The 20,493-nt window shown below is 45.7% G+C and overlaps 1 protein-coding gene across 1 annotated transcript in view; it reads left to right on the top strand.

Annotated features, from left to right (window-relative positions):
* Window positions 1-2,752: 2,752 nt before the first annotated feature.
* Window positions 2,753-20,493, top strand: part of LOC148591516 (collagen and calcium-binding EGF domain-containing protein 1-like) — an 89,188-nt gene continuing 71,447 nt past the window's right edge. The window contains exons 1-2 of the mRNA XM_088537437.1: window positions 2,753-2,847; window positions 2,958-3,038. Of these exons, the coding sequence (XP_088393563.1) occupies window positions 2,753-2,847; window positions 2,958-3,038 (176 nt within the window). The remainder of the gene's footprint in view (window positions 2,848-2,957; window positions 3,039-20,493) is intronic.

The following is a 20,493-nucleotide window of genomic DNA, read 5'->3' as shown; positions in this document are numbered from 1 at the left end:
GAGATGGTTTTGGAGGGAAGGTGGTCTAGGTCTGTTTCTGAGATACTCCAGTTACTGGAAAAATCCAGAAAGAAAAAAATAAAAGCCTTGAGTCTGTATTGTTAATTGAACAGCATCATCAAGAATTAAAACTTTGTAGGAAGCAATGTCTATTCCTATATAAACAATACGGAGATAACTGCTGATAATCACATTATTGCATTGCATTCCTCATTCTTTTTTGATCTTTTTTTTTCCTTTTTTTTGGCAGTGTTCCAAATTTTCATACGTAACCTGATCAACTTTACACATACTTGAGTTGGGCAATTGAGAACTCACGTGACCCCATACAAGAAGCGTCCCTTGCACAAGAAATCGCTTTCTGCTCATTTGCTGTATGTGAGAACAGTCCCAGCTCGTTCCTTCCTCAAGGCAATTGGAACATTTCAATGTTTACTTAACCACTGGCACCCTTCAACACTTTTCAGGAAGTAACACTTGTTCCCCAATGGCTGCGGCTCCACGGTCATTAAAGCTGAAGTGAAGCCGATGAAGTAAAATGATAAAGCCCTCAACTTTAATGTATTCAGTGCTAATAAGGTTCTGAGTTGCAAAGTATGAATTTTCTTGCATGGTGCTGTTTAACCTCTTTTCTATCTATCTCATAGATCACGCTTAAATTCTTTCATGTATGAAACTTTAAGGCCTGCTTTAGCAAAGAGTTGAGTATATGATTAGCTTGACCCACAACTAGCCTTGTTTAAATTAAAAAGGTTATTTGCCTTAAGACAACGACCATATGCAAACTCCTGTAAGACTTTTAATTAAAAAGATAGTATACTGTGTAGATAGTACAGCGTTATGTGGGTGGCAGGCATTAAAGAAAAAGCAGAGAGCAGAGTTAAGCAGTTCAGGTATCGAATCAGATCTGTAATGAATTGCAAAGTTATGGATACCTTTTTTAGGTATCACCATGGTTTAATAGCAATCTTTTTAAAATGAGAGTCCTTCCCAAATCATGACACTGTTCTGGATTGGAAATCATCCAAAGGTTTTCAGCTCTGTGCTCTGATATGATTCAGCTTCTTAAACAAAAATCACCTTTTTTGGAGGGCATGTATCTACATTGTGAAATTGAATCTTTAAATTAAAGATAACTAAATCTTTAGTTATCTGTAGGCAGATTTCACAGGGGTTACAGCTCTTCATTTTAGACTCTGTTACTGGATACTTTCCACTTTGACAGGGATGATAAAGAATGTTTTGTGAAGACAGGTGTCTCCACCGCACAGGTATCAGAGCACCCAGGTTGTGCTTTTGTTCACAGTTATCTTAGAATCAGCAGTGTCTGTGTGAGAGACGGGGAGCTTAACCCTGCGAGAAACACCCACAGGTCTCACTGCCTTCAAGTAGGCAGGTCCTGTCTTTGCTTGCAACTTATTTCTATAGAGGAAAATAAGTAACTATGAAGAAATAAATATTTAAATCAATATCTCAATAGAGAAAGAAATAACAAGTGAGAAAAAAATCTGCCATGCAGGGCTCGCTTGCTGAACTAGAACAGATATACAGTAGCTCCTAGAGCAGAGAAGTACCTTGAATTTGGCAGTTCACAGTACATACAGCAGACTGTAGTGGCAGCAGAGGCTCAGCAAGTCAGGAAAAACTTCTGAGAAACCCCAAGTTTTCTGAGTAACAGCCTACCATTAACCTTCTCCTGAGTACAGGAAAACCTACCACAAGGGTTAACAGCTGAATCACGGCTTATTTGTTTGTGGAATTCTGCATTTTTTAAAAAAACATGAGGGTCTGCATTACAGACTGGGGAACCTGAGGCATGGAGGAGTGAAGCAATTTGTTCAAATGCTACCAGTAGATGACCCCAACATAGAAGGCAGTTTGCTCAAGTCCTCTTCCACTGCTGTTACTTTGTATCTCTGATTTTTGGTTTTGCTTTTTTGGTGGGAGAGGGGGGGATTTCTTTTGTCTGGAAAAACGAGGCTATTTATACTATATGTGAAAGTGCTGGTAAGGCTAAATCATAGACCCTTAATTGCCCTGACCCTTTCATGTTTATAGGGGGTGATATTCTGATTGGAACCATGGTGCCGGCCAAATACTTTGCAAAAGCTCTGTCTCTTTGCAGGTTTGTTGCCCTGCTCCCAGACAGCTTCTCCATGAGAACAGGATATGATCCAATGAGCCAGACCTGATGCACTACTTTATCAAAGTCTGTTGTTGTGGATATCCTTTTTATGAATGGCCAGGAAGTGGCAGCTGTACACAAGGATAAACAACAGCCGTTGCACAGGGGCCTTGAACCGCTCCGTTCCTTTGGGAAAGAGATGTCAGATAAAGACGAATCTGGAAAGCATCAGTGCTGGTGCACCCAGACTCGCTTGTCACACAGAGGTTTAGGACCTTTCCCTTTCCATCGCTTTCTGCCCCACGCTGCCCTTTGACACCTTTCCCCCATGCAGGGGCTCAGGGCCTGTCCCACACATCTGCTGCAGCTCCCGCACATCTGGATGTGGCAGCCACAGCAGCATGCCCGCCTGTCCCGGGGCACGTCGTGTCTGTCTGTCCCCCCCGCCCCGCCCCCCAGTCCCATGCCCGGCACCCCAGGTCGCATGTGCCGGCACATCTGGGCAGGCGCGGACCCTCCCCATGGGCACATCTAGGCGGGGGAGTGGGCGGAGTGGCGGCCGACGCAGCCCCCGCCGCCGGCCAGGACGGGCAGAGCCAGCGCGGCTCGCACGGCAGAGGCGACCCGATGGGGCAGCCGGCCTGCAGCCTGGCCCCGCTCCTGCTGCTCCTGGCGCTAGCGCATGCCTGGAACTATCAGCACGAGCCCCAGGAAGGCGACAGGTGGGTGCCCCCCGCGCCGCCCCTGCCCTGCTCTTCCTGCCACCTGCCAACACCTTTTTTTCTTTCTTTTTCCTTATTTCTTTCCCCTTCCCCGTTTCGCCCTCTCACAGGGAGATTTGCTCCGAGAACAAAATCGCCACCACCCAGTACCCGTGCCTGAAGCCCACGGGCGAGCTCACCACCTGCTTCAGGTGAGTGTCACAGCGTGGAGGGCCGGGGAGGACACCCGCGTGGCTGCGACTCTGGCAGCTGGGCCGGGGAATCAGGGGATACAGGGGGTTGCAGCAGCATCTGGGGTTGTGTCTGCTGCCAGGGAGGGCTGTCCCGTCCTGCCACAACTCTGGGGGCTTTCACTCCAGCGCAAGGTTTTAGTGACTGGGCTGCAAGTGTCACCTTGACAAAGGCATCGCTGGGGAGGACGCATGTATTTGTGGTTGCTTCATTTGGGCTGTCCCTTATTGATTTGGTCACTGAGCTGGATGGGCATGTGCAGGAGTGCGTCAGGGCTGAGGGTGCTGCCGTTACAGTGTAATCGTTGAAACCCGCTGCATTCATCCTACCCAGGAGACGTTTGCTTTTGAGTGGGTGAATCATACACTCAGAATGAGTAACTTCTTCAGCCACCACCTCGGAGGGAGACTTCAGCATAGGCCTCTCAAACTAAGACAGATGAATCCAGTCCCGAGTTTTCATTTTTCAGCTGTGTACTTGAGAAATATCATCTGTTTTCAGGAAGAATTTTAAAGCTGATTTAATGGTGACAAATGCCCCAGAACGTTTGACAGGAGATGTGCTTTTTGAGAAATGTGCACAAAGAACAAGCACACACATATCACTTTTTACTGATGTGCTCTGATTATTCCCATCCCCAAAAGACGTGTTTAGTCGATGGTGGTTGCTCCTCGGGAGAGGTTACCTTGTGGAAGCAGCTGTGCTCTGAGTGCATATACACTCAAGCACGTGCATGAAGCTGCTGCGTATATCAAAAATGTGATAAAGCATATGGGTGGTCATGGAAGGTGTTACAGAAATCAACAAATGAGAGATTTAAAAGCTGGTCTTAACTGAGACACTTAAAGGCTGGTCCTTTTCTCTTCTTCTTTCTCCCCTCTTCACCCCCCACTTCTACTAAGGAAATTTTGTTTCTCTCCACTGTGCTTTCTGCCTGGCATAAACACTTGAGCAGTCTGAAGACTCGGTGCTGCAGGGCATTGCCTCACTCCCTGCGCAGGCATCTGGGCAGTCCCAAATGTGCCATCTGGGTCTCGGCAGGGGGCGCATCCTTACATGCCCTGCGAAGGACTCTTGGAGACTAGGGACCTTCCCGGCTTGCTAAGTCCTGCCCTCCCTCTGCTTTCCTGCGAAGGTGGGCAGGTTTTGGGCAGTTCTGTCGCATGCAGGAATGCTCTGTGTGCTTTGGAGGGAGGCAGTGTGTGAGGCTTGTAGAGAAGGGGATGTTCTTGGGGGACTTCCCAGGCTGGCACTGGTTTGAGAGTAGGGTAAGGGGGTGGACAAGGCTACCCTGAGAGAAAGTAGAGAGTTACTGAAGGAGAAGGCAGGAGCGGAAGGAGCCTCACAAAGACGGTGCACACATGGCCTCCCCGCGAGCTTCGTCCTCACTGCTGCATGTCCCCAGGTCTGTCCTAGCAAAGTGCTTGTGCTCTGTGTGCAATGACTGAAGACTGCAGGCTCTGCCAGCTGCCGGGGGTCACCATGCAAAGCAGGTAGGAGTCTGTGCAGCTGCCAAGTCCCCCTTGCACCTTCTTTCATCCTCGCAGAGGTACTGCTGGCCTTTGGGCTCTGGATATGCTGGGCTTTTCCTTCTCCCCAGCTCTCCCTACTCCCTGCTCTGAAGCAGCATTAACCATCACGGTGTGCAAGTTAGGTTCTCCAAATCAGGGTATTTCCCTCTCAGTCCGGGATTTTGAGGTGAGGTTTTGAAACGTTGCCTATAACTGAGACTGCTAGGACTTAATTTAAAAAGACAAAATCTATTTTGTCGTACTAGCATGACTTTAAGGGCTAAGGATCCACGAGACTTGTGGTGCTGTTTCGAGAGCAGGCGGCTAAGGCTCGGGTGAGGAGCACCACTGTCCCGGACCGCAGCTCTGCAAGGACGGGATGCGGTTCGCCGAGCTCAACGGGCACTGACTTTGTGCAGGGAAGGTGTCCGTGCTGCAAAGATGCTCTCTGAGATCCGTGATGCTCTGTGAGGGACCAGCTGCAGGCACCTCTCGTGACAAGGCTGAAGGTGATGAGCATCCCCACTGGTGACCCAGTGTCCCTCCAGCAGGCACGGGAGCCTAACCCCTGCAGGACACGTCTGCTTTGTATCGGGGATGTTTCTAGCCTGGTGTTGAGCACAGGGTCAGAAAGCACATGCAGTTATTGGCCAAACCCGCAGTGTCTTGAGGCGGGTTGTGCTTCATAGGGTGCTTGGGTACTTTGGGGTCCAATTTTCAAGTTTGGAATGACGGCAAATGTTTTGAAAACCTCAGATGGAAAAGAAACTCAAAAGGACTTAAACTCAAAAGGTTTAGAAAATTTTCACTTTACATTCCCAAGAACTTAATTTCAGAACTCTACTAATTACTCAAAAAGAATTATGCATTTACTTTTCTAGTCTGTTTTTGCACTATTTCAAGATGTTGATAGTTATACAAAAATAGTACTTGAAATGCATTGTTGGAGATAGCTATATCAGATAGCTAATATCAGCTGCTATTTAGTCCTAGCACACGCTTCTCGTTTACTTTTAGGCCAAAATGCCTTTTTGTGTAGAAGGGAAATGATTTGACACAGTCTTTATATGATGTCGTAACGTGCCTGGTATAGGGCAATACGCACTGCTGCTACTGATACGCTGTGCAAATATGCAAATGAAAAAGGAATACATTTAATCTTTGTTATCAACATTCCTAAACTAAATAGTTTTTCCAAAACATAAATTCTTAGTTGAAGACAATTTCATCCTTTTCTTCCCCTCCTGCTGAAAAACAGCATGTTTGCAGAACACTTTAATAAAAATAGCATCTCTTCATAACAAAAAAAAAATTCTTCAAAATTTTTTTAGCAGATTTACTCATAAATAAAGATGAGCCAAAAGCAGGGCCAAGCCAAGAGCAGGGACAAGCACTGGAAATACATTGGCTTTTTTCCCTGTGATCATAGCAACCTTGTACATAATTAGATGTACTTTTCCTTTTTGAATGTGTGCAGTCTGGCCCTTGGCTTCATTTGATTTGTATTTTTTTAGATGTCCTCTCTATTTATTTTCATAAGAGTACAGAGGAACAGATGCAAAAAGAAGTTGGAGCTTGTACAGTATCTTTTCAGTGCAAATCTTATTTAAACTCTTGTATGTAAAAGTGTGTGTAATTATGGGGAATGAGTCATGGTGATTTAAGACTGCAACAGTGTTGTAAGATTTTGAATTCTCACTGCATGCAAAATTCCAGCTGAAATAGATGAAATCTGGGCCGTGTGCAAGGGAACATGAGGCCTCAGTTATGTGTTTCTGCCCTCTCAGCTGTTTGAAAGTCATGTTAACCTGCTTAACTCCTTAAAATGGACTTTTAAACAGTTTTTTGGCATGTTAGATGAATTTGTTGAAGTTTTCTTCAGTGCTTCCATGTGTGTTACACAGCTTGTATTTAATAACTTATTTTTGTACATCTTAGTAATAGTCCTATTGCGTTACAAATTGGTGCTTCATTAATTTACACTGTAAAAGGACATGGTACCAAAGGATGCTGCTGCTGCAGTGCGTAGGGAGTGATACAGGATGACCCCAATTGGGTTGATCCGTTTGCTTGGCAATGACCATGGGTGCTCCACGAGAAGCAGTGGTGATAGGCAGCCCCTGGCCCATCAGCGTGTGGCAGGGGCTGTGTCCCTTCCAAGGGTAGGAGACCCAGTCTGTAACCTAATCCGGTATAATTAAGTCAGGAACCAGCCACAAATTTAATTATTGGGGATGCCCACTTTTTTTAAAAAAACACTGGCAAAACCCGATCACACCATGAGCTGCTGTATATCGGGAGGGATAAATGAGAAATCAATGGGAGATCAGATATTAATTATAGTAAATATGTTTCTGTTTGTCAGGCACAGGCCATAGGGAGGTTCAAGCATGAAACAGATGTGAAAATGAGGGTGTTTGTGTCCACACTGTATGTAAATCTTTTGTGCAGCAGATAATTAAATATTTTTGTAAGATTACTTGAAATAAATAGTTTTGCTCCTTTTGAGGATTTTTTTGACAAGGGTAAAGGGCTAAATGAATAAAACCAGCATGCAGAAAAGGATAGTGCCCCATGCCTGACTGATCCTTGCACTGAATCGGGTGGATGGACCTTTGAATCTGGATCTATGCATTGCGGGTGAATACTCTGGCTACTGTCTTAGCTAGCAAAGAGGGTTTCTTTTTTCTTTTTTTTTGACCTAGACTATTAGTATAATTCCTTCTCAATTTGCAAATACTATTGAGTTGCCTAAACAGTACCTTTCCAGGTGATTTAAAGCATTGTTTGTTGTTGGTGGTGGTGTTTGGCAGAACCATCCTTAATTGTGATGATTAACTCTTTGTAAAGATAAGACATTTGCATATGCAAATAAAGGTTGTGTTCTGGGGTTCAAATCTTGACTCACTACGCTTCAGGTTTTTAATTTTGCCATCAAAGCTTACATTACACTTCATAACAAAAAGACAATTTAAACGCATCACAGAAGATAGTATATGTACACTTATACCCTATTTAATTCTGATGCTAACCAGAGATCCCATGCCTCAAAAAGGATTTCTTTTTACTCTACTGAATGCTGATATTACTGGTGGAGATTGTTTTTATAGACTGTATCATTTTGCACATTCTTAAAAAATAAAAGCAATTGCAAGTTTGAGTGTAGCTGTTTCACAAAGAGCAGCACTTTCACTAATACGTCCTTGAGGACCATGCTCAGTTCTTGGTTCCCGGATACTCAAAGAGCATGTTGCAGAGCTTTCCAAACGAAAAAAAAAGAAAAAAAAAAGATATTATATACAATTTTGGAGTTTTCAGCTGGTGTAAGCAAAGATGATACAATGTCATCTCCAGACTTTTTGTTTTAGAGATTTCTTTTATTGATGCTGTCTTTCCTATCCAAAGTTTTGCTGATGGTTTTATTTTTAATAGAATTGAAATAACCCTGATTGACATAATAATGTAACAGTTATAAACACAAAATTTATCTGATTAGAACAAAGGGAAACTTAATCTTATTTTTTTTCCCCTCCTTTGGACAATATTTGTTTTTACAAACCCCTACGCCCATCTCTAGAAGTATAATGGACTCTGCATAGGTTATTAAATAACAACCTGCGTTCAGTATGTCTAGTACCCATGGGTAGTCTTCATATCCTCCTGGACTCCCACAGACCCAGCAACTCAGCATTTATTTTCCAGACCCACTCCCAGCCAGCGGTACAGGTCAACAGAGAGTTAGCCGGAGCTTTCCATCCTCTTCCTTCAACTGAGAAGTCCAGATTTCTGGAGTCTTAGAAATCTTAACCCTGGTATGATGAGGCCATCCATGCTCAGCTGTCTTGATTGATGTTTCTGTGGTTAGTAATACCTGATAAGGTCCACGCCGCTTTGCTAGCAGTGGTGCTTCTTTCCATTCTCTGACCAAGACCCAATCCCCTGGTTGGATATCATGGACTGCAAAATCCAAGGGGAGGGTCTGTGCGAGCTGGGCTTCCTGTCGGAGAGACTTCACAAGAGAATGTATTCTGGCCACATATTGCTTTAAATATATATCACATTTCCACCTCCTTGCCAGGTTGGGTGTTAGCAGGATAGGAAATCCCAAACATTATTTCAAAGGGAGACAGCTGAATGTCTCCCCTTTGTTTTGCTCTTATTCTTGCTAAAGCTAATGGTAGAAGTCGTGTCCACGGCATCTTAGTTTCTAACACCAATTTCAAAAGATGCTTTTTAATGTTCCCTTTCATCTTTTCCACTCTAACAGAACTCTGAGGATGCCAAGGGGTATGCAAGTCCCATTGAATCCCTAGGGCAGTCATGACACCTTGAAGGACCTTTCCTGTAAAATGAGTGCCTCTGTCTGAATCTATTGCCTCTACCAACCCATATCTTGGAATTATTTGTTCTAAGAACACCTTAATTACAGATCCAATTGTTGCTGAGGCAGTTGGAAATGCCTCAGGCCATCCCGTCAACTGACATACTATTACCAGAAGATACTTAAGCCTCCCTACATGAGGCATCTCAGTAAAGTCTGCTTGGCATCGTTGGAATGGACGTACAACCCAGGGTCATCCTCCCCTTGCAACTTCTCTTGCGGCTCGGCAGTTGGCCTTAGCACAAATCAGATAGCCCTCAATAGCCCGTTTTGCCAAAATGGCTGGACTACCGGGAGGAGAGGGAGGATCTTAGATACTTCTGGTAGGAGTGCTGCTTTTTGAGCTTCCTCATCAGCCAATCGATTGCCTACCTCCTGCTCTGAGTGTCCCGTCTGACGTCCCCTGATATGAATTATTGAGACCTTTTTGGGGAGGTTCACCACCTCCAGCAGGCGAGCAATCAGATCCTTATGCATCAATGCCTTTCCTTGGCAAGTTAATAAACCTCTTTCTTCCCACAGTTTTCCAAACATATGTGCCACCCCATATGCATATTTAGAATCTGTAAAGATATTCAATAGCTTGCCTTGATATAATTCACAGGCTCTTATTAGAGAATACAATTCTGCGGTTTGGGCTGACCAGGCAGACGACAGCTTTCCTCCCTCCAGCAGCTCCCTCCCCTTAATGATAGCATATCCTGTAGCCCGTTTCCCTTCTATTACTCTTGAAGATCCATCAATAAACACATTGTCCCCATCTGGCCAAGGAATATCTCTCAAATCCTTCCTAGCCTGAGTCTGGAGATCCGCCACCCTCTGTGCTTCTCCCTTGGGGCCAGTCAGGCAAGAAGCTGGGTTAAACCCTCCCCCGCTTCTTAATTTTAAATCTCATCATCCATTCAGAAGCCCCTTCAGGTAGCAACACCCTGACCAGGTATGGGACCTTGACAACATGGGATCCCCCTGTGGTCAGTTTTCGGACCTCAGTTACCATTAGGGCCGTACCTGCGCAATTCTGCAGACAATAAGGCCACCCCTTAGCCACTGGGTCTAACATTTTAGAAAAATAAGCTATTGGTATTCGCATGCCTCCATGCTTTTGCACTGAAATTCCCTTGCCATGGCTCTGTTTGACATCCACATATAATTAAAATTCTTTCTCTGTGTCCCGAAGAGCTAAAGCCGAAGACTTGGTCAATTTATCTTCTAATTTTCTAAAGCTCTGTTCTCCTTCTCATGTCCATACCACAACATTGGGGCTGTTTTGGGTTAAACCTCTAGCCAAAATATGCCTCATATATATATATATATATATATATATATTTCCCAACACCCTAAGCCCTTTTTGGGCCAAGAAATTGAGTAACTTCACAGCAGTTTCCTTCACCACCCTCTCTTGTTCCCCTGATAGGGGCAAGTCATCCATGTACTGCAATAACCTGGCTCCTGGGGGTAGGATAAATTCCTTCAGTATTTTCTGCAAGGCTTGTCCAAATAGGACCAGTGCCTCGGTGTATCCTTGCGGGAGGACTGTCCATGTCATTTGCTGTTTTATCATTTTTCCCCCTCAGCAGGTTGCAACCCCTCAGCAGACTGCAATCACAGTTCGGGCGAAAGGGACAAAATGGGCGAAAGGGACAAAATGTCCCATTCCTCCTTTTCTTCACTGTCGCTAGAAGCAGGAGATAGAGAGGGGACACGAGCTGTGGTTCCTGATAGATTTTGGTGATAAGATGGGGGAAGGTACTGGAGGACATCCCACACCTCTCTATCTGTTTCTTTTTTTCCCCTTTCTTCAGATTCCTTCTTCCCTTTTTCTCCTCTCTCTTTTGTTACATAGATTCCTCTAGATGTTGCCCTTAACCATATTGACGCACATTCTTTCTCGATGAGACCCTTCTAAATATCACTGAGATACTGGCACAAAGCCTGACAAAGACTAGGATCGTCGTCCGACCCTACAGGGGGCCACCTAAATCCCCCTGGTAACTTATATTCTGGCCAAACAAAACAACAGTATTTTATCATTAGTTCCTTGGTTATTTCTGGGGGAATGCACAAGTTATCCCAAACCCTCAAAAGTCTTCCCAAGGGACTATATGGGGATAAGTCGAGGTTGTCATTCCTTTTCCTAGCATCCTCTTTTGGCTTCCCTTTGCTGCTCTCCCTGGATGTCCATGTCAGGGTCGTCACCCCTTTTGTTCCCCACTGTCCCATAGCACTCACCAGTGAGATTTCAATGGTTCTTTCCGTCAGACCCGGTCCTTTCCATCAGACTTAGCGCTACCCAGAGGTCCTTTTCGTCAGACCTTGTCCTTTCTGTCAGGCCTAGTCCTTTCTGTCAGACTACTTGAGGACCCCCTCCCGGTCCTACCTGCGGATCCCCCTGATCCGCTTCTCGTCTGTCTCTGGACAGTCTCGGGAACCCAATCAGTCGTCCGGTGCAGGCTGCCATCGAAGGGAGTCGATCACCAAAAGCTGAAGAGCAGGAGAAAGGGAGGGGGGAGACTGAGTGGAGCCATGAGCAGTGGGACAAAAGAGCCATCTGCCAAGAGTTGGGGGGCCTTTACAAAGGAGGGAAATAGGGGAATTCCCCCACATTCTTCAGCAAGGGGGACAAAGGAGTCAGGTGACCTTAGGTGAGAACAGATGGCAGGAGGCAGGAGTTTGGTACAGGCGGGCCGGGAAGGCTGTAACTTCTGAGGACCTTGGCCAATGGGGAAAAGGAGAGGGCGTCCCTCGGTCGGGAAATTAGGATAAAAGGGGGGCTGCGTCCCCCAGCAATTTGAGAGACCCCACAGGGATATGCCCGGTGGACTCTCCCTTTATTCGAATAAAGTTTTAGGACTCCTCTGTCTCCTTTTGGACATTCAGTTCTTGACTGTTGCAGTTCAAACGGCTGCAGCGACCTGGTTCAGGGACGGCACGGCGACCACCCCCAAACCACTCGGGCTATCAGCTAGTTGACACCAATGTGGTGGACGGCAAATGGCGTTTATTGATGGGTAACAAGGTGTTATATAGCTAGGTTTACAACGTCACATCCGTCTGCTTACACCATAGACTAAACACTGTTGGCTATTAGGGGCCCTATCTTTCCGTACAGCACGATATCTTCCGGCCGCCGTTCCCTAACTATCTGCAACAACTTCCCCCCTCCCTATGCATAACAAAACTAGCTAAAATACAACTATCTTATTCTTATTACTATCTTATTCTATTCTTATAGTTATACCAATCTTAAAATTACATATCATAAACTTGACATAAAACATAAGGCACAAAGAAGAAGGCGCGTAGAAGGTAGGGGATGACAGGTAATACCAGGGTGTAGGAATAGGGTGTACCTTGGGATAACTTGGGGGTAATACTGAGTGGATATATTCTTAAAGCAGTTGTTGGTGTTCTACTAACATGATGTTAACCTTCTCTAGCCGATTCTTGACAAACGGCATGAACTTATTCAATATACAGGGTCCAAAGATTAGCGTCATCATGATCATTGTGATCGGCCCTATCAAGGTGGATATCAGGGTGGTTAACCACGGCGAACCGGTGAACAAATTTTTGTACCAGCTGCGTTTGGAACAGGGTTCAATGGATGCTAGTTGGCAAGGCATGGCACTGAAAACTGGTGGCCCTGTAGTTATTTTTGTACTAATTGCTCGAGATTGTTCGATCTGTTCAAGTACCCCATTTAAAGGGCTGGTGTGACTCTACCTGTCCTATAGTGACAAGCTGCAAAATTAAGATAACGCAAAGGCATCGCGGCCCCCTCTTGCGGAGGCTGTTTTGTTGTTTTCTGGATTCGGTCAGCGTGGAACTCGCAGGCTCGGGCGGGACGCTTGTCACCGGGGCGTACGGGTTACGGGGGTGTCCGATGATCCGGTCCTGTGAACAGAAACTCACAATTTTCATTAGTTTTATTTTGAAGGTAACAGCCACCTGAATTGGGGTCAGATGCTCTTCCTTTGCAACATGCTTAATCATGAATGCTCCCGCCGGTTTTTCTTTAATTCGGATGTTTACCTTCTTTTTCTCCTTCCTTAAGTTTGAATCGGTTGTGAGCCACTCGTCCTGACTAGTGTCTGATCCGGAGTCGGAACTCGACTGACTGGTCACTTCCGGGCTCCGGTATTTTTTCGTTGGGCTTCGGCGTTTTTTGAAATGTCCGCTCTGATCGGTTCTCCGCCCCTCCCTCGGGCTCGCTCCAGGTCCCTCACTCGGACCTCCTCTCTGCCCCTCCCTCGGACTTGCTCTCGACCCCTCCCTCGGGTCTTCTCTCCGCCCCTCACTCGGACTTCTTCTCGACCCCTCCCTCGGGTCTTCTCTTCGCCCCTCCCTCGGGCTTGCTCTCGGCCCCTCCCTCGGGCCGCCCTCAGCTGTCCGGTCACTCCCATTGGTTTCCGGCGCCTCACTCGCGCCGGGGGCACCCTCGCCCCGCCCTTCCCCTTGTGGCTCGGCGCCATTTTGAGGGGCATAGGGTGGTGGCCTGGCCCAGACGTCACCATGCTCTGACTTCTTTTCAATGTTCCTAGCTTCCTCGGCTAGCTCGCTCCAAACAGATTTCGGCTGTTTCTGCTCTTCTGTAAGCGGGGCGGGGTTCGGGGATGGAGGGGATGTTTCACCCTCTTGCTGACCTTTAGGCTCAGCAGAATTGCCATCATCTGGGGGGTCCAAAGTCTGCGCAGTTGTCCCGATTCCCACTTTGGACGTGGCCAATAAACAGTCTTTTACTGCTACCCAAGTCTCCTGCTCTTTCATAGCTTTCTGTAAGGCTTGTATAACTTTTCCCCAAGCCTTAAGGTTTTTCCCACAACCTGAGAACATTGTCTCCTCAGCTAATGCCTTAGTACATTTGTCCCACAGTTCAGGGTGGAGAATATCCACCGGCTGGTCTATAGCCTTAATTTTCAAAAGCCTTGTAACTGCAAGAGTAAAATCTTTTGGCTTACAATCAATCCCCCAGTAGTTATGTAATTGCGATACGACCTTTATGAGGGCTTCCATCCTCCTTGTTGATTCGGTAGTGTCCCCTTCGCCGGGGTGGTCCACTTGCTCTGGCTGCTGCTCACGCTGCTCGCTCATCCAGGTGATGACGTTCCCGGGTTTCGGCACCACTTGTTGCAGTTCAAACGGCTGCAGTGACCTGGTTCAGGGACGGCACGGCGACCACCCCCAAACCACTCGGGCTATCAGCTAGTTGACACCAATGTGGTGGACGGCAAATGGCGTTTATTGATGGGTAACAAGGTGTTATATAGCTAGGTTTACAACGTCACATCCGCCTGCTTACACCATAGACTAAACACTTTCCGTACAGCACGATATCTTCCGGCCGCCGTTCCCTAACTATCTGCAACACTTGACAGCGAGATTTTCCGCACAATTGGGGTAATGACTTCTCAAACAACTGTAATTTAAGTTTTTCCAGCTTTTATCTATTTAAGCAGAACCCTGACAAACAAAACATCAGCCAAGCACAAGTAAACAAACGCACCCCAGGAAAGGAGCCTGTTCTCCCACCCCGACTCTCAGCTGGGCTACGAGAGCTGCCATGTCTGCCCTTGGTGGCCTCCCTTTCCTTGGGTTGGATAATTGCTTTTCCCATCAGTAAAGCGAGGGGTATGTGAGGGCAGGGAGGACATATGATGGGCTGATTTTTTTAATTGCTCGCTCAGTCTTTGCTCAGTTCCGCTGGCCTTCGCCCACTGTGATACCACAAACTTGTTGAAAAATAATTTTAGGTGAAATACTTAACCTGCATTTGGAAAAATAGATGATGTTTTCTCGAAATCCCGGATGACGCGGGATTGCCCATATGCTGCTGTGAAGGCTATTGTCCATTAAGAAATGTAGAGGGATGGCTAGAGAGCCGCGTACATGGCTGCCCAGCAGGCCTGCTCAATTCCAGCCTTCAGGTTTCAGTGAAAGAACAAAGGGAGTGCTAACTAGGAGATAAGAAAGTAGACCAAGGTCAGAGGGAATAAAAGAGCTGTTGAACTAAAAGGATGAGCTAAACAAGTAAGGGGGGCTGTAAGGGTCTGAGTTAGATCATTGTCTACCAATTAGGAGCCTGTGTAATTACATCACTAATTGTTAAGAATCATATAAATGTACTGCATGAAAAGCTAAGAAAGGAAGTCAGTTCCAGCTTCTATGAAGTTGATGACTGGCATTCCTGACCCGCTCCAAGCTGCAACAAGTGGCGCCCGAACAGGGACAAGATTCCGAACAGGGACAAGATTCCGAACAGGGACCTGGCACAACGGTGCGGGATTCCGGAGGACGACGTACGGGTGCAGCCGAGTGATCCGACCAAGACGGGGACCGGAGCGGGTAAGCCGGCCGTGATTGCGCACACGGAAAAGATGGCGTTGGGGGGCAAGAAGCTGGGACCCGGGACGGAAAGACGTCGTCAGGGAAGGGCTAGAAGCAGAGACCCCGGTGTACGTACAAAATGGAGCGAGAAGCTGCTGTACAACTGCTGCTGGACTTATTAGCAAAGAGGGAGGCAGCAGTGAGCATAAAGAAGCTGTATGAGCTGTATAAATGGGCTAGAGACAAGGGACACTTGCAAAGACCCAAGCTGAAGCAAGGGGGTGCTGAGACCCACCATCGCCCAAAGGACATCACAGGGCCACCGCCGGATCGTGAGCCTCCCGAAGCTGCGAGCAGTGTACCTGTAAGGGCCTTTGCAAGCACTTCAGGACCAGGACCGCCACGCCACCGAAAACCGCTGGTGTCTGGAGATCCATTGCCAACCCCCCCAGCCCGTGCCTGCGTCCTCATCTGTGCCTGTGGCGCCTGCACTGTCTGTGCCCCCACTCCCGGACAGCCCCGTCGTGCCTAAGAACGGCCCGGCTGGGTCCAGGACTTGTTAGATCACCTTGAAAAAAGGAGAAGGGGGGCCAGGGAAGAAAAGGCGAATGAGATCAAGGAGACTTACGTTGCTGAGAGCTTGACAACAGCCAGGAGGGAGGTGCAGGGGGATTTGATCCGTCTTTTAAAGTGGGGGTTGGAGAATTGTAATGCTTTAAGTGAGGACAGAAACCGTTATTAGGGCTATTGTTTCTGTTTGCTATGTTCATCTCTATTATGTGTTGTATCCTTTGTATATTGATGCCGACACGAGGTATGGTTGAAAGGTGGAAATTTGTATGATCTGTAGAGTCATAAAATTGTTGTGCGAAGTAGAATCCAAGACCTTGAGAAAGAAGATGTTTGCCTGCCCAGGCTGAGTGATAAGGAGCATAGAGGTGGCTGCTCAGCCAGGCTCAGAGCCGACCTCCTCCAAAAGCAGTTGAAGGCGGCTGCTCGACCGGGCTTGCAGCCAACTTAACTGCAAACATCCTCTAAATTAATTTGAAGGTAAAACATCCAAGAGGGAGGGAGATGAGAAAGGCAGGACCCTCAGACTGACGACTGCGACAATTTACTGGGATGCGCACCTGCGCACCCAGGAGGGAAGGTTATGTGACTGAAGGTGGAGTTTGTCCGCCCCCTTGGTCTGCCTGCTGGCACGTACTGGCCCTACGTGGCAGGATGCACCGGGCTTAAACAGACATTGCAGAGAGAAAGCGGGGGGGTGAGACTCCTAGCACCGAGACCCACGTTGTCTCTGCGGGGACGCCCGCCGCATTAGGAGCCTGTCAGCAACCCTCTAATCTGCCAACTCGAGAGAATGTTCAGTCTCAGTGTCCTGCCACAAGTATTACCTCACGAGTAATTAGGCATACTTTGCTTCTTTAACGTGCTTTCACCTGAATAGTCATAGCCACTTTGTTGTGTGTGATTATTGCCGAATCCCAAACCCATTCGCAACCTAATTGGCAACGAGGATGGGATTAGGCAATTGAGACAGTGGAACTCACTAGTGGAGTGCACAGCTACGTGAGGTCGTGCCACTGGATAGAAATTGTGTTTGTGCTGTTTGTGTGTGTGGTCTTTAGATCTTTATTGTGTAATATATATATCAGCAGAGAGGGCTGAATAAGCACAACAGGAAAGTACAGAATTTGAAAGAGGGAAAGCCAGGAATAACTCAGACTATGGCGTCCCCCCAACCAGTGGAGGATTGGGAGCCGTACTCTGACTTGTATCCTTGGAAAGAGACTAGGGAAATACTTCAGCATGGGAAACAAGAATGAAGCGACGGCCAAGCTCCAGTGCAACTGGCACGGAAGGACCTGCAACAGTCCTTACAAATTGTAAAAGCCTCAATGCTACTGGAGCGGGGGCCTTCTTAATATATAGAAATCCCAAGCAATTTCTGGGGAGGAAACCAAATTGAAGCTATGCAAACATAAATAGAAATGGAAATCGTGAACCTTTCAAAATGATTGGGACATCTTAATAATCGATTTGAAAGATTGTTTTTTCACCATACTATTGCATCCTGAGGACCATGACATAGTGGAACGTATGAACCAAACGCTGAAATGCCAGCTATTAAAAAAAAAAAAAAAAAAAAAAGAAAAAAAAAGGAAAGAAAAAAAAAAGAAAAAAAAAGAAAAAAAAAGAAAAAAAAAGGAAAAAAAAAAGAAAAAAAAAAGAAAAAAAAAAAGGAAAGAGGAGAATTGGGAATTATGCCTGCAGAAAAATTGGCAAGAGCAGAATATGTTTTAAAATTTTTGAGATTACCCCAGGACAGCCTAGTCCCTCTGATGGTCAAACACAGGGCTGGGCTAAAGGGAGCCCTGACAGAAGTAAAGTCGGGTCCGTGTAAGATGATGCTGAGAGACTGGAACATGGGAAAATGGATGGGAGCTTTGGACTTGATAACCTGGGAAAAAGGGTATGCTTGTATCATTACAGATGCTGGAACCAGATGGGTGCCAGCAAAATGGGTGAAACCCTGGCTGGAAGCAACCTCACATACATCAGATGTAGCAGGCAAACAGCTGGTACCCTAGCGGTGGGAAGTGTGAGCCTGCAGAACATCATGAGAGGAAGAAGTGTCCTGTACTACTAAGCAGGCCTTGCTGGTACAAAAGAAAAAGGGGGAATTGTAGAGGGATGGCTAGAGAGCCGCGTACATGGCTGCCCAGCAGGCCTGCTCAATTCCAGCCTTCAGGTTTCAGTGAAAGAACAAAGGGAGTGCTAACTAGGAGATAAGAAAGTAGACCAAGGTCAGAGGGAATAAAAGAGCTGTTGAACTAAAAGGATGAGCTAAACAAGTAAGGGGGGCTGTAAGGGTCTGAGTTAGATCATTGTCTACCAATTAGGAGCCTGTGTAATTACATCACTAATTGTTAAGAATCATATAAATGTACTGCATGAAAAGCTAAGAAAGGAAGTCAGTTCCAGCTTCTATGAAGTTGATGTCTGGCATTCCTGACCCGCTCCAAGCTGCAACAAAGAAAAGCATGCGGAGGACAGGTTTTCCAAGATTTTTGCTGTGCTGGTGGAGCACTTGATGTGCATGTGCAACCAGATCCCTCCAAGCAGATGTGCTGGGCTTACCCTGCATGACCCATTCTGTTGCTTTACAGATGTGCAGAGAGATTTACCCGGTTCCAGGATGCACTTACTGTTGTAATGTGTGATTTTTTTTTTTCCGCTGAGACTGCTGGGTGCTCACAGCCTTGAGGTTTGATTTTGCTTTGGTTTTGGCTCCAGCACTGAGTCCCGAGGGGACTTTTCTCTGAATATGTGAATCACTGCCGAGTGCTCCAATGGCAGCATCATTTTGACTGGCGCTGTTGGAGGTCAGCGGACCGCACTGAGCTCATTTTGCATTAAGTCAATGGCAGGGGAAGGTCAGCTCTGCTTATGTGCACTCGTGTTGCTTATGTCTCTTGCAGACAGTTCATGGGTCACTCCAATGTTCCATCTTTAAAATTCACACTCATAAGAACTGGGCTTGCAGCCCATAGAAATGGAGTTGAACTTTTAATTTCCAATAAAAACTTCCCCCAGCTCTGGGCTTAGAACTTTTTTTTCCCTCTGTTGTCCATTTTCTGTTCCTTGGTTTCAGTTTGCAAACTAACGGTGGCTTGTTTTATAAACTAAGAGTAGCAAATGTCATTCTATTGCTGTATTTTGGCTTTTCTTCTGGGCTATTACAATTATAAGCAAAAATAATGGAGAGCAGAACCCATACAGGGCGCACTACGTTCCTCATTGGCATGGAAAAAGAAAGCAGTTCATCTGAATCTCCTCAAGGGCAGTTCTGGTTAACAATTGAAGGGAAAAACGATTTTAGTTGCAGACAGTAATCTCAGAGCTTAGTTGTTTTTGGAAAATCCTTCTTGCTTAAAGAGTGTTTTCCACCAAGTTACATTGCTGATTCTGGTTCAAAAAAGTACAAGCCTATAAGATATTTAGGTTGCATCCAGTTATTAAAAATATGTACTTTAGGATTTTTTTTTTTGCTGTTGTTATTGTTAAATTTACATTCCAGCCACATCCAATTTAATTGATGATTCATAACAGAATTTAAGTGAAATGCACGTTAATTATATATCTCTGTGTTAATATTGGCGGCCATTCCGTAGTGAATGCACATCAATGAGCATTGTTCCTCTTTCCTTTTCAAATAGGCTGTGAGTTAAAGGCAGTGCATACACAATGCTTTAAGTGGATAAGAAAGGCAAAATCAAAACAATATTCTGAATTTTTAAAGGGGTTGTTCTTAGAGAATGAATAAGTCAAAGGCAAGTTACATTAGAGAGAGCACTTGAAGTCATATAGGACAATATTCCTGTGGACTAGCAAGTGTATAAAGAACAATAGTCTTTCTATGAAGAAGCTGATGGTGCTTTGCTACCAGTGTGAAACTGCAGTGTTTGTGTCGGCTTTATAGTCTCATTACCCTCCCCTCGAGGGTGAAGGCTGATAACCTGATTCTCTGTAACAAGGCACATAAGTCCAAAAAGTTGTATGGTAGAGTCTTCAAAATGGCTGAGGAAATGCATTAAGTGTTCCAGGGATGTTTTCTAAATAATGGGGAAAAGCTCACAATTAAAACATTTGGGAAGGTACCCCCAAAAGCTGAGTATGCTCAAAATTATTTTCATAAGAGTGACATGATCGCATGCATTATTTCATTGCAAACTTCCTGCTCAGAGCTCTGACATCTCAGTGGAATGTTAGTATCTTTATGATCGCATTCAACACATTTAATATATTGTAAATCTGACATCTTGCCTATTCAACAAGATGTCATTATCATACCCAGTTTTCATTATAGAGTTTATTATCATAACTATAGCAAAGAAAGCAGTATTGTTTCTTAAATATGGTGCTGTGGAATTCTGATAAAACCTTTAGTTTGGAGCTTATTGTCTATGAGAGTTAACATGAGTTGTAATTCAAACAAAAATAGCTGAAAGGAAAATATTTTTATCTTTATAATATATAGTATTTCTGGGACAAGGAGAAAATGAATGAAAATTGAGGTGAGGGTCTTCGGTAGATCTTAGTGATTCAAAAGTGGAGAGTGACTGAAACCAAGCATCAGTAATGCTACTTTTTTTGTAAATGCTTGACGTTATGAGGAGATACATGCTTTTAGCT

The sequence above is a fragment of the Tinamus guttatus genome, unplaced genomic scaffold, assembly GCF_059628265.1.
Source record: "Tinamus guttatus ecotype Peru unplaced genomic scaffold, ASM5962826v1 Tinamus_guttatus_pri_ptg000770l, whole genome shotgun sequence".
Taxonomy (NCBI): domain Eukaryota; kingdom Metazoa; phylum Chordata; class Aves; order Tinamiformes; family Tinamidae; genus Tinamus; species Tinamus guttatus.
Note: the sequence above shows the minus strand (reverse complement) of the source record. Positions and strands in the feature narration are given on the sequence as shown.